At 47.2% G+C, this 12765-nt stretch overlaps 2 protein-coding genes across 3 annotated transcripts in view; one reads left to right on the top strand and one right to left on the bottom strand.

The window, feature by feature from the left end:
- Window positions 1-2339, top strand: part of LOC105417221 (neural-cadherin-like) — a 166302-nt gene extending 163963 nt beyond the window's left edge. The window contains exon 37 of the mRNA XM_029846556.1: window positions 255-2339. Coding sequence (XP_029702416.1) covers window positions 255-854 — 600 coding nt within the window. The 3' untranslated portion in view covers window positions 855-2339. The remainder of the gene's footprint in view (window positions 1-254) is intronic.
- Window positions 2340-4170: 1831 nt separating this feature from the next.
- Window positions 4171-12765, bottom strand: part of dpy19l3 (dpy-19 like C-mannosyltransferase 3) — a 34159-nt gene continuing 25564 nt past the window's right edge. For both annotated transcript variants that reach the window (XM_029846262.1, XM_029846261.1), the window contains 3 exons: window positions 11513-11645; window positions 8279-8437; window positions 4171-7151 (listed from right to left, as the gene is read on the bottom strand). In XM_029846262.1, coding sequence (XP_029702122.1) covers window positions 6945-7151; window positions 8279-8437; window positions 11513-11645 — 499 coding nt within the window. In that variant the 3' untranslated portion in view covers window positions 4171-6944. The remainder of the gene's footprint in view (window positions 7152-8278; window positions 8438-11512; window positions 11646-12765) is intronic.

Below are 12765 nucleotides of genomic sequence, written 5' to 3'. Positions count from 1 at the left end.
CTGCTAAGGTGAATTACCCTGGTAGAACAGTCAAAGATTCTCACAGTTTCATCCTTGTGATCCGTCTCTCTCTCTCACACACACACTCACACACACACACAGAGCATTTCCCTGGTCTGTTATGGGAAAGCTTGATTGGTTCCTGCTCATTGGCCCCTTCTCTCTTCCCCACGATCACGTCCGTCTCTTTTGCTTCATCATTCCCGCTGAAACTCAGGTTTTCCTCTGTCTCCGTGTTTATGGTCTGTTTCTAGAATGCCTACGACATGGCAGAGTTGCAGAAGTCTCTCCAGCCCAGCCCGGCGCAGTCAGTGCAGTACTGTCGATCCAGAGCCCTGCACCACCCTCCGCCTCACCACCACCTTCTACACCAGACGCCCCCCCCTCCCCCACCGTCCATCCACCCTCTGGAAGCCCTCAGCCGTACAACCAGCTCCACCACTCTGCCTCCCTCTGTAGCCTCCACCTCCTCCACTGCCACCACCACCACAAGCCTCCGCAGGGACGTCCCCCCATCCAGACTTCCTGCGCAGGGCCAAGCACGACCCCCCCCCCAGCTGTCCCGCCGCTCCATTTCCTTCTCCAGCCAGGACTTGGCCCGCTACCTGTGTGAGATCATACGGGATGCAGACCAGCATCCGGACACTGGGCCCTTCGACTCCCTGCAGGTTTTCTCCACCGAGGGAGGGGGCTCGTCTGCCGGCTCCCTCAGCTCCTTCAGCTCAGCTGGACTGGACGGGGGAAGCAGCGGAGACGGGGGAGAAACCACAAGGGAGGAGACACTCGGGGACTGGGGGCCACGTTTTGAGAAGCTGAGGGCTTTGTATGAACAGGCCGAGACTAGCGATTTCTAAGCCCACACACACGCACCCCTGCGCACGCACACACACACACACACACAGACACACACACACACACACTCCTTTGGTAGCCCAGTAAAGAGGCTGTAACTGTAACAATCAACCCGGCTGAGACAGACAAAGCTCACCGTGCTGTACGACAGTTCATCGGAGGGAGTTAATTGGCCGACCAGGCCGATGGAAAAAAACAAAGGCCAGCTCTCGGAAGTCTCTGACCTATTCAAACCTTCTGGGCTCAGATAATCTCGCTCTGCTTCTTATCATGATGCTCAGCTTTATCCTCACAAAAGTGTAATCCCGAATGTGCTCTGACGCTCACTGCTGCAGCTCTGGATAGTGTCAATCGAAGGCCTAACGTTTCTTTCTTTTTTTTTATATACCTGAGCCAGTCAGCGCCACATAAGATGTATTTTTAAAGCTCTTTGCAGCTGAATGCATTTTTGTAAATAAATAAAGGACTCCCACACTGTGCCATAAAAGACTGTGAAGAATGGTGAGATCATAGTGGGCGGCCCAATGACACAGTCTGCTTTTTCACTGTGTAGTGGACACATTGTGTTCTTGCTGCCTGGCTGTAAACAGCTTCTGTCGATGTTTTTTTTGAGGTTTTAAAAAAAAAAAAAGTGCTTCGACCATCACAGGGTTGCAGGGTGACGTTTTTTTTTGTCGTTCTTTCCTGGTAACGTTGAGTAATTCTGTATCGGTTGGGTGTTTCAGCTTCCAAAACTTCGTGGGTTGTACGACATCGAGCTTTCTACTTACCGCCACACCCCTCGTCTGATGTGTGCTTTTCTCTTCTCGTTTGCACTCCTCTGCCGCTCATCCCTCCCCACCCGGGGGGGAACGCGCAGCAAAACTCAAGCAGCTTTGTAATGAAGAAACAGGAGCAGACTGGTCGGACAGATGGAGGGAAGGAAGGATTCGCTCTGCTCTGCTTCAGGAATGCCGGATGGTTCTGCTGGTTTGCCTGCTCGAGGAATACAAACCAACATCAGGCCACTGTAGAGGCGACTATTGAGTCCAAACCAAACGTCAGGAGGAGGAAGAGGATGCAGTTTTATGTCAGTGTTTCTGAGCAGCTGTGCAGATTGATCTGTTGCCCTTCTCTAAATTACTGCTACCTGCCGTATGAGACAGTGATTATTGTGATTGTGGGGAAAACGGCCTGATAGAAAAGCACGAGTAAATTATGAACCCTGGATGTAGGTTTGTTGGGAACTTTGATATAATACAAAAAAAATAAATCGACGAAATCCTTCTGAAGATGATCCCAGATCTTTTCTGCTTACAGAGCAACAATGTTTCACACAGGAATGCGTTTTAGTTTTTGGGTGTTCTTTTGTATTTTTATTCTTGAGTCAATGAAATGTTCATAAATGATGTTAACAAATAAATCAAAGTCCTCTGGTTGAAATAATTTAAATACAAGAGGTGGGTTTTATTGCCTGTCTGCATCCTACCACCAGGGGGCGCTTGACTTGCATTGATTTGTTGTACTGAGATTGGAGGGAACACTGGATGGATGGATATATATATATATACATATATATGTGTGTTTATATGTATATACATACATATGTGTGTGTGTGTATATATATATGTGTGTGTGTGTTAGTGTGGAGGGGGTAAATGCACGATGTTAATGTGTAAGGCTGCGAACACCAGGTACAGAAGTGTCTCTCTCTCACACACACACACACACACACACACGTGCACAAACCCCATTGAGTGTGTGATGAAAGAGCAGACAAGCATGTGAAGGAGCTGGTCTGGGGCTGATTATTGGGCATCGGGAGGTTCTGCAGGTTCTCACACTGCTGAGTTCAGCAGCTCAGCGGGGAAGAGCGAACCCGGCTGGATCCAGCTTCCTCCGCTTTCCTAAAAACCCACTGAAAGAGGCCTCACTCATAAATGAAAGATGAATCATTTCTTGGGACATAATTCATCAAGTCGACTCCCAACCTTCCAGAAGTACAGAAATGATCGGGTATTTCTGGACACGCTGAGATGTTTTCATGCTGGTTATGTGGATGTAGTGAAGTATCGGGGGAGAAGCCGGATGTTTCCAGTCTTCCAGTCCTGTGGAGATCCTGCATGAGCTTTGGGAACAACGTGAGAATAAATGTGAGGAAAAAGACACACACACACACACAAAACCCCAAGTTTGAATGGGAGGAAATCAGCAGCTCTTCAGCATCCTTCTCCTCAAAATTTGGGTGCCATTAGGGGCAGCTTCTGTCCAACCTCAATAAAGAACTCAATAAATCTTAAGAAGATCCACTTTTGAGAGACGACACGCCAGTCTGACCTGCACCAGGTTCCTCTCCGTCCTGATTGTGGAGTGAATCAATGTTGGTTTTCACCCCAGAAGACCTCCTGCTCGCATAATATTTAAGAACTGTCAGCATTATTTAAAAAAAGCTGTAGGAAAATGGGAAACTGCCCACTTTTATGGACTATTGATCCATCATAGAGGCACAATAATTAGCAAAAATCTCCAGATAATCAAGTAAACATGCTCCGTTGCCCTCTTGCTGGTGAGAACCGAGGCTCGTGTTGCCGTACCGGCGTCAATAGTCACAGCCGGATCTCCACGTTCCAAGCTTACAGGCCGGAGAACCTCCTCTAAACAACGCCTGGATGGATGCACGTTCTGCTGGTTTGTGTCAGCACAAAGTGGTTCAAGAGTGGGAGAACATATCAAGCCACTAATCCTAATAAGAGCTGAAAACTCAGTCATGCTCGCAGAAAGAAACCAAAGGATCATCAGGATTTCCAGGGGAAAAAAGACGATGAGAACATCTGCGCAGAGATTATAGCTTTCTAAGAACAAGACGTTTAAATGCAGAGGAAACAAAGCGGCTTTTGAAAAATCCTTGTGAGGGTGGAACAACTGAAGGGGTATTATTGGTTATTTTAGACCAGAGTGGGTGTTTTTAAGGGATGGATTCTTATCTTATTGTTACAATTCAGAAAAGAGGTGAGGAAAGTTGGACGCCTCACTGCTGTCTCCAGCAGGAAGTGGCAACCACTCACTTCCTGTTCATTTGTGCCACTGGATGGTAAATGTTCTGGGCCCAGTTTCTATTGTTACCTTCTTTGTAAATGTTTCTTTGTGAGAGGATTTGAGTGTGATTGAGTTACTTTTTAATAATTCTGATGGTATTTCTGACTCATTTTGTGTTTCTGCACTCGGTATTTGCTGTTTTGCTCTTCAATAAATTCATTTTGTTGTACCGGAGAATGTGGATAACTGAAAAAATCAAATCATAAAAAACTTTTTTGTGTGAATCAAAACCAGAGAACTTGAAACATCACATGAATTTTAATGCTGGTCTGAGCTGGAACCTTAACTGTGCTACTAATGTCTGTGGAACAATGTCACCAACACTGTGAACAAACAGCAATGCCGTTGCTTTTATTCTGGCAAACAGATTAACCCTGAACACTTTAATTAAGGAATCAAGAATAATTTGGATCAATAGAACAAACAGAGAAAATCTGAGCATCCAAAGGACCTGATGAAAAAGAACTTTCGGTCATGAGTTCATCAGTTAATCCAAAACCCACAAATCACCTTAAAGTTTGTTCACCTTTAAAAAGACAAACGCAGCTGGAAATCTGACCTTGTGTCCTTTATTGTAGATGCAATTGTGAAAATAATTGGCACTTTTTTTTAGTTCATTACTCCAGATATCAACAAAGCTCAGAGGAATCTCACGCTGGCTTCTGCTTCCGCGTTTCTTCCTTGTCTTCAGATCTCCGTCTCCTCGCTGTGGCTGCAGGAACACGTCGATTAACACGCGGGGACGGTGGACCTTTGCTCGCACGTGCTTCTGAATCCAGCAGATCTAATCTGACCTGGTGACGAGCGTCAGAAAAACCCGCCACAATCGCAGCCAAAGCAGCAACTCGGGACCTTCTGAAGCTTCTAATGTTCAGCTCGGCCTTAAAACGTCTCAAAGACTTGAGGGAAAAAAACGAGACGAGAAACCACGACGCTGAACACACACACGAAGGAAAACAAGTGTGGAAGCCACAGCTGGGTCAGGTGTGAGCTAAATCTCACGGATCCAGAGAGGCAGCTTCTCCGCTGCAGTATTACGAGCAGATCTATTTTAACGCTGGATCTTCATGGACTTTATTCAGAAAAATAAATATTTCAGAACGAACCCAAATGAGCTCTCTGCGGGGAACCGTCGTCCTTCAAGAGAGGAGAACCAAAGCACAGGTAGTAGCTGCTGGACCTTCAAATCAATCACCAATTACTATTACTAATTCAACACCACTTTGTATGGATATCAAGAACACTGCTGGGGAAAAAAATACATTAGCGCTCCCTTATTATGCAGCCGTAATGCAATCATGCATCTACTAAATTAAAGAATACGGAGGCACAATTGGAGGCGTAGATCACATTGGTATGCGACGCTACGAGGAGTCGCAGTTAACGAACATGTTTTCTGCCAGGATGATCTCACCCAGAGGTGCTTATTATCAAGTGTGCTGACTGGGATGTAGGCGTGCATCCAGCACAAGACTACTAACACGGGGAACGGGGGGGGGGGGGAGGCCCACCCATGATTCCACAACTCAACCTCTCATCTCTGAAGCAGGAAAAGCAAATAAGAGTAAGAGTCTTGTGTCTCACCTTCCCTCTTGCTGCCATAAGACAGGGTTGCTCTGGCTCTGCTTTTTTATTTTTATTTTTTCCCGAACCACAAAGCTGTACTTTGATATGCAAGTGTTACACACTATTGTGGCAAAGAAATCAGCATCTTTGTCAGCCAGATGCAAGTCCCTCGCCGCTTGCATTATTCATGCCAGTGTGAGGGAGAGAAAAGGGTGAAACTGCTGCCGAGAATCACAACAGCAGCGCTGCCACAAATATCACTCGGAACAAGCTTCGACTGGAGCGCCGCAGCGGCAAAAACACATTTAAATGCCAGCGGAAATGTTTTAAACCCAGCCGGGAGTTAAAACTAACAAGTAATTTCTCTGGGGTAAGTGAGGGCGCCTGTCTCCGCGGAGCCCGACGCGTCCGGCGAGACGCCGCAGACTGACCCCTCACAAACTCCACAGCTAATGCGCTCCGACGAAGCAAAACAAGCCGGCCAATAGTGGGAGAAAAGGAACTTCCTCTCGGAAGAGGACTATAATTGAGCGTGACCGGTTCTCAGGCCGCTGGAGCTTCTCGTTTTTTTTGCTGGTGATGCATCTGAAAGACGTTTTTATCCTGTGTTTTCTCCTGTAGGCGACATTAGTCGCCTTCCACACAGGCTAACGACCTTCGGCTTTGTTCATTCGTGCACCGGCGCACGTCTTCTCGCTGCATAGCTGCGTTAGCACGTTAGCACTCTTTCACTGTGATGTCCAGCTGGGTGTAGCCCCGTAGAACTGTGTCGTTCCGTGTGATTAAAGCCACTAAAATAACACAATTAAAGAACCGATTATAAAAAGAACAGCCGCTGGCACAAATCTAAACTCAAACGATTAAACACGTTAAACTTTGCTTCTCGTACAGGTCGAATGAAATGAATGAGAGTGACAAGGAACAAAGCAGCTGGGAGTCAACGTGATTTCAGCCTCCCGTAGTTCTAGTGACACAAAAAAGCTCCCGGAAACGTTCTTTTTGTTTCCCAGTTTGCTTCTTTGCGTTGTGCCACTTGATGAATTAAAATTTGTACTTTATGAAGTGTTATATTCATGCGACGGACCTTTTTTATTTGCTTTCGGCAAAAGTAGAAAACTGTCTCTGTTAAACCCGAAGCCGAATCTATTTGAAATGGAGCACAACGGGTGTAAATATTAATAGGAAAAAGGAGACGGAGACACCAAGGAAACGATTTGTTGGACTGGAGCTGATGTTTTAGGAGGATGCTGCTTTGAGGTCTGGCACCTCTTTCTGGGAGAACTGGGCCCCTACAGTTGCCACACTCCATTAACCAAAACAATGCAGCCGATCGGGTCGACCCGGACCACAGAACCCCGTTCTCAGAAATAATAAGCAGGATCACAGCTGGCTGCTGCGCAGACTGGAGCCCAGCGAAGATGGAGAACTCCTTCCAGACGCTTCGGCCGTTACTACCGCGACGCGCTGCCCTCTGACTTCAGACTTTTGCCACTCTTCTTGCGTTTCTTCTTCACTCGGTACACGTGGAAGGTTTTGTTCTGGAATGTTCTGGTGAACAGAGCGGCGTACGCCTGCGCATCCGACTTGATGGCCTCACAAAACCGGGGGTGGGTGGCCGAGACGAGGTCCGGGTCGTTGTCTCCTTCTCCGTCCATGATCTAATGAAAGAGAGCAAACGCGTCAGCATCCACGGCGTGGACGCCGGGCCGAAACGGAACGTGTCAATCGCGCAGAAAGACGGGAGATATATTTTATGTGTGACTGACAGCTTTGGATTTGCCTTTGTGTTGACGCCAGCTGGAGCCTGACACACGCTCAGCAGGACAAAATGCAAAGCTATCTGATATCGGGCTGCACGATGCTTCGTCGGAATGAGACGTTCTTAAACATCAGCCAGATGTTTACCTTTTTAGTTAGCTATATCTACCATTATTGAGGGACTGGAACTTCACTCAAAGGGAATTCCCACAATTCTCTGTCGTGGGTGGCTGTGCCGCATTAGCTACTTTCTCAAAGCTACATAGCGCTTTTTTCTCTTTCTCCAAGTCAAAAGCGATTAAAGAAAGACAAGTTAGGGTTTTTTAAGGGATCAGAGCAGCTCCCATTAGGGTCCGATGTTCCTGTCAGCCAATCAGAAAACGCATCACGCAGGCGTCGTCTCCTACCAACTCCATCAAACCTTCTCCTCTGCATTCATCTCCCCTCCTACGTCTTCCTCAAGCCTCCTCGCGTCCTCCTCTTTCCCTCCACGGGACACGTCCAGACCATCTCAGTCTGGCCTCTCTGACTTCCTCTCGGAACCATCTTACATGCGCCGCCTGTCTCACGTCCTCCTACCCGTCCCAAAGAGAACCTCATCATCTTCCACCTCTATCATGTGGCCCTCAAGGAGTGTTAATAATCAGCATCCAGCCTCAGGAGACGACAGGAAACACCTCGGGTGCTCTTTAAATAGAACCCACACTAAAACACGGGGTATTTCTTTAATAAAGCTGTCTATCTGTCTGAGGTTGCGTGTGTTTGCCATGCCTACACACACACACACACACACACACATCTATCCTGTGTTTGTCTTACAACAACACACCAAGACGGACGGACAAATGTCTGTCTCGCCCCTGGAAATCCAAACAGTCAGAGCACTGACGTGATGAGAGAGGGATGGAAGAAGAGCCAGAGTCCCTGACGAACAGATGGAAAGTGAGGACATTGATCTTTGCGGAGGCTGAGGGCTGACAGGCGTGCACGCGCCGACACGCAGTCACATTAAATAAACGCCACCCACATGTCCGTTGGCGAGGTCCAGCAGGTCCCGCAGTCTGCAGCCTCGCCGGTGCCTCCGTTCGTAACAGATGCTGTTTTCCAGCACCACGTAGTCGGCGCCGACGGCCCTCAGGATGGCGTGGACCTCCTCCGGAGACCTCTGCGCATACACCTGATACACCTGCACACACAAACAGCTGGATTTACCTCACGTAGGGCCAGACTTTCCCCGGCTTCCTCAAAGACCCAGCCTACAAATGTTTCGCTTCAGAACGGATGTAAATGTGAAAAGGTGTGTGTGTGTGTGTGTGTGCGCTCACCACTAGAAAACCCTGGTACCATATGTAAACACCAAAATCTGCTGACTTCAATCAAATCAGAACACACACGATAAACATTTATCAGACCGAACCACCCTTGCTTTGATTATTTACTTCTTTTTTTCATCTGAATGTTAAAACATCCACTTGGTGCTGAATAATGAATGAGTTCGCGTTTCATATTTTCACCAAGTGTGGGTGTGAGGCAACATTAACACACTGTTACCTAGACAATGGGAAAACTGAAACTGGTCTGGTCCACGGACGGCTGTTTTATGTCCACCCACATGAGGGAAATAAACAAGGAATTCCACAATGAATGTCTAACAAAAGACCTGGCATGTTCGACAAAAGTTCTAAAAATCACTACATGTGTGTGTGTGTGTGTTTTTTTTATTTTTGAATGAAATGCAGAAGAAAAGCAACAGTTGGCTCAACACTATGACAGAATTGGTTCATCGTGGAGTTCCTGTGATTTCTGGGTGAGGAAGCAGCTGTTTTTGTGATCGGAATGAAGAACTAGCTCCACCTTTGTTGAGCCCCCATCTGCATGATCACCTGCAGCTGTGCGACATCACCTTCGTCACAACATTTAGTCGGGGTGCAAAAATGGGTGAAAACATCAATTAAGCCCAACAGCTGAAATCAATAATGAGATGTGTCATAATGTGCGAAACACAGGAGACAGCCGGGGCGAGGAGGGTGTTTTACCCTGTTCAGCTCGCTCTACATATCAGATTACTATAATTAGGATCCACAAACATCCTGTTTCAAAATTCACTAAGCAAATAAAAGCAGAGAATATTGATATTTTCTCAGCGAGTTCCAACCAGGATGCTTTCATACTGCTGCTGTCAGCCTCGATGTTGCACTAACTTTCACAATATGGATTATTTTCTATGATTGTGGACATAAAAGCATGAAAAGTAGGAAATAACGGGATTGTGTCTGTATGAAAGCCTGCAGTGGTTCCATTAGTTATTACATGTTAATAATCCCTACTAATGCATTGATTCGGTGACACCAAATCCCAGAAAGTGACCAAGCTGATGTCCCTCTAGTGAACTAGGACCTCATCAATATCACCAAGTCTGTAGTCGTACCTATAAAAAAGACTAAGACTTATTTTTCCTGAGGGGAATTTTCATGATCCCGAGTCTTCATGACAAAAGATAAATAAAAAAAAGCTAATCTTCACTTAATACAGTGGGAAATTCTCCCCGAAATGGGCTTTTCCTCGGCATCATGCGCTCAAAATCAAGCAGGCAATAACACGGGCAGCTCACCCCAGTCCAGAGGTTTGAGTCTGAAGCCATAAATTCTCTTTTTAATTTCCATGGCTGCCACTTTCCAGCACCCCCAACGCTCTGATTATGAGGCAATACGTCAGTACTCAACCTATAGAGGGCGAGTACCGCATCGCTCCTCCGTGACCCGACTGTCCCCGAGAAAACCGTCCTCATCAACTGGAAATCCAAACAGATACGACCAACGGAAACGGACCACATCATTCGGGGGAGCGTATACATGCGTGTGTAAAAGTATACAACTTTATATTAACCACGACATTTCCCCTCCACACAAATCTGCTGCTGCAAAGAGCAGACAAACATTTGAGAAAAGCAGATTTAAAACCGATTTTTTTCTGGTCCCGATAAAAGAAAAAATCCATCCTTTGCCCACTAGTACATGGGTTTCTAATAAAAGACCAGAACTGGAATGGAGACATCATTAACGTTCTTACAAATATCTGAATCCAGTTTCCTCCCGTCTGACATGCATATATGCTTCCAGTCGGAGCCCCGAGGGCCCGCGTCAGTGTCGTAGGTCATTAATGAGCTCCGTGCCAAGACGGGGCCTCGCCGGCGTCCTGCTGGGAGGCCAAACGCGAGCTCAACTAACCAAAAGATGATCCGCGGATTAGTTCCTGCTCGTTGGGAAGAGGACACGCAAGCAATGCGGAGGGAAAACAGCTCAGCGGTCAGTTCATGTGGGCGGATCGGGCCACCTTTAATCTGTGACGTCAGTTTTGGAGCCCTGTCGAGGCGTCCGCCGCCTCGCCGACGTATAAGAACCAGATATCACATGTAATACTCACAACAAACAACTCCGCAGTAATAAACGGCCGCATGCCGTCATTATAGCCCCAGAGGGACGTGAAGCTGTCGAGTTTCCGTCCATTAATAATAGGAAAGCTTCTTCAAGTGGCGATGCAAAGCCGAGGAAAACGCGGTGAGAGCAGATACACACGTTCACTGGGATATCGTCATCCGTTCTTTCAAGGTTCCGCTTCATTCCTGCTTTGATTGGACCGCGTCGCCGTGCCGAGCTCTCGCTGCATCTTCTGATCTTTGATGTGCTGACACAATCGCTGCAGGTCGCTGCCCATCAGCACACAATTACTGGTCTCTCGCCCTGGTGGAGGTGGAGATGTGAAGCAACACAACCGTTCTGGAGGCCTCACAGCAATAAAACCGGGCTGACGCCGAGTTAAAACCTCTGGATGGGATTTCAATAATAAATCAAGGCGTCATATTAGCAGCAAGGACTGATTGATGCCTGTCCGACTAATCCATCACCCGCTGTATCATCGCCTGTATCGGCCGTATATTGCAGCCACCACGTCCATGTTTTCAGTCACATCAGGTGCACGTGTTCCCCCCATGATTGACCCAACGCTAATGCACATGCGAACCCTAATTCTACTCTTTTGTCCTAGAAATGTTGCTTTGTGGCTGAACTGATTTGAGCTGCTCTAAAGGTTGTCCTGGAGATCTTATCTACACCTCCTTGATGGCTGAATGCTTCGTGCAGATTGTTGGATCTGCATGAAACTGTCAAAGTCATTTGAATAGCACCAGCTCACCTATAGCAGTTCTTCTGAAAGGCTTTTATCTCCGCTGTATGTTGTGGTGTATCGCGTGGATAAATCCTACCTGTTGCGTCCTCTCCCGCAGGTCTTTATCTTCATAATGGGGATGGTTGGTGAGAACTCTGCCTGTGCACAGCTTGATGCCAGCTAGCAGCTGCATGCTGCCTGCAAATACAGCGTGCTGAGGGGTCTTTGTGCTGCGGACAAACAGAGACAGGCAGGGTAGATGAGGGAGAGCTGTTTCCCAGATGCTGGTTCTGTAGCTAAAATGCATATGCGTGATTGGTTCTCCTGCCATCAACATGACTGGGAACTTAAAAGGGAGTCAGAGTGGTCAAAGATGGCTAGAAAAGAGTAGACTTCTAACTGTAGAAATGAACGCTTCCATCCATATAATGACGTCTAAAAGGATGAAAAGGTTTGTACGGTATTCATCGATGTCTGGTTATTCTCTCTATATGAATTCATTCCACATATGTTTGCTTCTATGTTTGCCACAGTGGTTGGAACAGTCAGACAATTAAAGAAGTCTTTCAGAATTACAAACTTCAAGGACAGCAGCTCTCCGCACCGAACACAAAAGCCTTTCTGTGCGGAGGCCAGTTAAGTTGCAGCGACATGGCCAAAGATGTGAGGAACGTGCTGGCTGAAGGACAAGACGTGCACGCAAGCACGCCCACAGTGTGCGTTTACCCTGGGGGGAACACGTTTAATGGTGGAATCTTGTCTACGTTCCACCTGACAGATGGGGCGGGGCTGGATCACCATACTGGATCGCCTTACCAGCCCAATAGACCGCTCCGCTCTCAGAATGCTGGTCTACTTGTGGTTCCCAGAGTCTCTAGGAGTAGAACGGGGGGCCGAGCATTTAGCTACCAGGCCCCCCTGCTGTGGAACCAGCTCCCTGTCCAGGTACGGGAGGCTGACTCCATCGCTACTTTAAGATCAGACTTAAAACCTTCCTCTTTGAAAAAGCTTATTGTTGCTAATTCTGCAGTTCCAGTTACTATCATAGACAGACAGATTATCATACTTAGGGGGTCGTCTAATCATTAGGTCACATCTTAGTTATGCTGCTATAGGCCGAGGCTGCCGGGGTCCGGAAACATGATCACCTGATCTCCTCTCCTCCTCACCAAGTAGATCAGTGATGTTGTTCTTGTGTGGTTCTTCTGCCCCCCTCCCCTCCTCTGTATTCATCTACAGGTATCACCACCTTCATAGTTGTATGCTGACCTATTGACCTCCAACCCCACTGAGCCACTCAACTCGACTCTACTGGCAGCTGGTTTTAATTAATATAATGTATTTCTGTAT

The sequence above is a fragment of the Takifugu rubripes genome, chromosome 13 (genome assembly GCF_901000725.2).
Source record: "Takifugu rubripes chromosome 13, fTakRub1.2, whole genome shotgun sequence".
In the NCBI taxonomy this organism is placed as follows: Eukaryota; Metazoa; Chordata; class Actinopteri; order Tetraodontiformes; family Tetraodontidae; genus Takifugu; species Takifugu rubripes.
Note: the sequence above shows the minus strand (reverse complement) of the source record. Positions and strands in the feature narration are given on the sequence as shown.